This window comes from Laccaria bicolor, genomic scaffold (assembly GCF_000143565.1).
Source record: "Laccaria bicolor S238N-H82 LACBIscaffold_153 genomic scaffold, whole genome shotgun sequence".
In the NCBI taxonomy this organism is placed as follows: Eukaryota; Fungi; Basidiomycota; class Agaricomycetes; order Agaricales; family Hydnangiaceae; genus Laccaria; species Laccaria bicolor.
In genome coordinates this window covers 17,954-21,435 of record NW_001890012.1, presented here as the reverse complement: position 1 = coordinate 21,435, position 3,482 = coordinate 17,954, and the positions used below count along the sequence as shown (strand labels likewise).

General features: G+C 46.0%; 1 protein-coding gene across 1 annotated transcript; it reads right to left on the bottom strand.

Annotated features, from left to right (window-relative positions):
• Window positions 1–1,526: 1,526 nt before the first annotated feature.
• On the bottom strand, window positions 1,527–2,233 carry LACBIDRAFT_298796 (uncharacterized protein; the record flags this gene model as incomplete). Its single annotated transcript, XM_001890699.1, has 2 exons — window positions 1,527–2,009; window positions 2,063–2,233. The coding sequence occupies 2 exons, from the start codon at window positions 2,231–2,233 to the stop codon at window positions 1,527–1,529; spliced, it is 654 nt and encodes a 217-aa protein (XP_001890734.1).
• Window positions 2,234–3,482: the final 1,249 nt, after the last annotated feature.

Sequence of the window (3,482 nt, the reverse complement as noted above, 5' to 3'; positions counted from 1 at the left end):
AGTATTCAGCCGTATAAAATCCGATTTTCGCGATTTTACCGTTAACATGGTCTTCTCTGTACATACACTATATACAAATTGCAATGATATAAGAGTCTTTGAACATACCCGGTTCAGTAGACTAAAAGTGCACATGCGTCGAGTCTGAACATAGGACTAAGGCCTTGGAGCTGGCAGCAGTATGCGCCATGACATTATACTTGGAGCCTATCTAGGATTCACCCACTATGAAATAGAGTATAGAGAAGCTCTAGAGTAAACCACCCAATGCAGGGACAAGATTGCATTACTACCAAGGGTTTAGAAACATGTAATGGATTTTTAATATGGAAACTCGGACTTTTATCCTGCGATAAATACTTCCAAGACTTCTAGAGGATAAACTGTATGTGGACATTGTGAAATAATGTTCTACTACTAGAAAGACTATACTGCGACCATGTAGTGTATGTATGAGGACCAAGCGTGGCCTGCGGCCATGTAAAGTGTCAAGTACGGCAATTCCCGCGTACGCATCAGAGAGTGATGCGTAGCATCGTCCAAGACGCTATGAAATGCGCACCTGGAAAGACATTAGGTAATCCAATCTGGAGACCCCCTGATAACTAAGAAAGTCATTTGAAGTCCTTCGGAGTACCATCCGATCTCCATATGATACGGAAACCGAGCCGAGGCATTTTAATCAAATAACCTCCGGAAATAAAGAAGCCGGCAGCTTGCTGCATATGTATCGGCCCGGCCATTGCTAAAATGACATGATACGTCAAATTGGTAACTGATGCCAAGAGAAAAGAAGCATAAGGAACCAGTCCGGACCAAGGATAATTAAAAGCCAGACTATTAAATGTACGCATCAAATACTGATGCGTTCATAAGAGAAAGATACCAACACTACAAAAACTGTAGTGTATCAAAGAAAGACACTATAAAACTATACCACATGATTATTAAAAGCTAATAGGAGTTTTGGAGTATAAAAGGAGGGCACTGGCAGGTCAAAAAGGCAAGCAATCACCCCCCGTTGACCAGCTAGTTGCACTCCAAGTAGAGACTTAGGAGGTGGACAGTTGTAATCAATTAAAAGGAGATTTCTTCGTGGTCAGAAAAGTACAGTGTGAACGAAGCCAGCGTGCTTGGGAGTCAACTTACTTGGAGACTTTTGAATAAGAAGTTTTAAAAACACAGTATCATTTAGACGAGACAGCGTACTCGTACCCTCAGTTTTGGAGCGTAGTGACATAATAAAAACTCACAGGAGTCATAAAAGTCAATTGAAGTCGTATTTTGTGTTAATAAAAGAAACTGTGATCAAAGAACTTTGCATTTAAGAGACCAAGTTCCCAGAAAGACATACTTTGTTCTATTGAACTATTCTAAACCACACCTTATAATAAAAAACCGTTTTGAGACGAAATCTCTTGAGACTTAAACCTAAGAAGACAAAAGTGGTATTTCTTAATACCAAAGGCCCTCGAACTCGTGCACTGAGATTGTGATAGTGTGTGTGTGTGTGTGTGAGTGAGTGTTTAGGTGTTAAGGGTTTTCCCGATGCGCTTGATCCTTGTTCGCGTGTTTCGCACTTTCACGGTCATCCCTGTGCAACGCATATCAGTGCTGGACCCGGCCTCAGGTTTCCTTTGCCCAGACTTTGTCTTACTCTTGGACTTCGTTTCAGCCGCTGGCACAGGATCGGTTGATTTTGCCTGACGCGTTGGTTTTGTTGGGGCCGGGAGCGATGATGAAGCTGTTGGTACCGGCAATGGGGGAGTTGGGACTGTGACTGGGAGCAATGAATCGGTCGAAGATGGAGGTAAAGGGGGAGAGGGACCAGCATAACCTTCCATAAAGAAGGTAGGGGTGGTGGGTTGTGGGATCGAGAACATTTTGGTCCAATCAACTGATGGTCCTGCTCGGGCCATTTCCATGTACGCCAAAATCCAAGGGTGGTTGAGCCACTGGGCCACGTTATACCACATAATCTTGTCGATGAGCAAACATACAAATCGTTCCTGTAGGAGAAAGAGATCCAATTTCAGTCAACAAATCATTGTTAGTCACTCACAGCTTTCCCGTATGCATCCTCTTCCACCGTCCGTTGGTGGGCCAGAAGACCTTCCCTGTGACGGTTGTAAAAGTTCAAAAGTGTGGAGGTGGCCACCCTAACATCCTCCAAGAACCCGGGAGTGAGGGTATGGGCCTGTTGAGCAGCTTGAGCAAGTTCAGCAGTGGACATGGTAAGTGGGAATGGGACGATCGAGGGTGGTGAATGTGCGCGTCGGAATGGGACAATGGTGAATGTGAAATTACGAAGTTGTAAACGTGGTCACGTGGTGGCGTTACTTCAACCAAGATCCGTACAATGTTCAACCGAGATCCGCAGAATGTTCCATGGCCGATCTGCAGTGGCTTGCTTTCCCACCGTTGAAAAACAATGTGTCTTCATCACCAACCACACAGTGCAATCCCAGGAAAAGCTATCTACTCTCTGACTGATATGTCTTTAACAAATCCAGGTATTGTCCCTACTCCACACCAAGGATTGTCTACTTAATGTAGATAAACAGAAGCTGTGATGAAAGACCAAGAAATGAAGGATGGTAAGTTTTATGTACTCTTGTCGGCTGAGCAGTTCTAACCATATCTTAGGAACGGCCGAGGCTCTACCCCCTCTTCAACCAAGTGGTGAGTTCCAGTCGGTGACAGAAAACTAGCCAAACCTAAATTCTGGGTGGCCGATAGGACAGAGCCAAGAATCCGAACTAGTGATGGAAGTGGACGTCCCATCCTCGGCTCCTCACAGATCCATTTTCGATTTCAAAGAACCTACCCCTGCTATAAGTTCCAACCCATTCACCCCAGCCTCGGCTCACCAATCCATTTTCGAGTTTAAGAAAGTCGGTACTTCAGCTTTTGCCCCGACCTCGGCTCATCAGGCATCAATGTTCGATTTTCAGCACGTGGGCACTTCAACGAATGTGCCACCCGTTTCCCCGTCCTCGGCTCATCAGCCATTGATTTTCGATTTCCAGAAGCCTGACAACCCTGCACCAGCCTCGGCTCGTCAGGCATCAATTTTTGATTTTCAGCAAGTGGGCACTTCAACGAATGTGCTGCCTGTTCCCCCGTCCTCGGCTCGTCAGCCATCCATTTTCGATTTCCAAAAGCCTGACAACCCTGCACCAGCCTCAGCTCGTCAGGCATCGATTTTTGATATTCAGCAAGTGGGCACTTCAACGAATGTGCCGCCTGTTCCCCCGTCCTCGGCTCGTCAGCCATCCATTTTCGATTTCCAAAAGCCTAACAACCCTGCACCAGCCTCGGCTAATAAAGGATCCCCTTTCGATTTTCAAGTCCATCGTTCATTTACCCCGGCCTCGGCTGTTCAGCCTTCCATTGATTTTCAAACACCTGGCACATCTGCTCCAGCTCCTGCCTCTGACAAACCAGGCATGTCTTCCCCTGGCGCCTCAAGGTCCAATAGT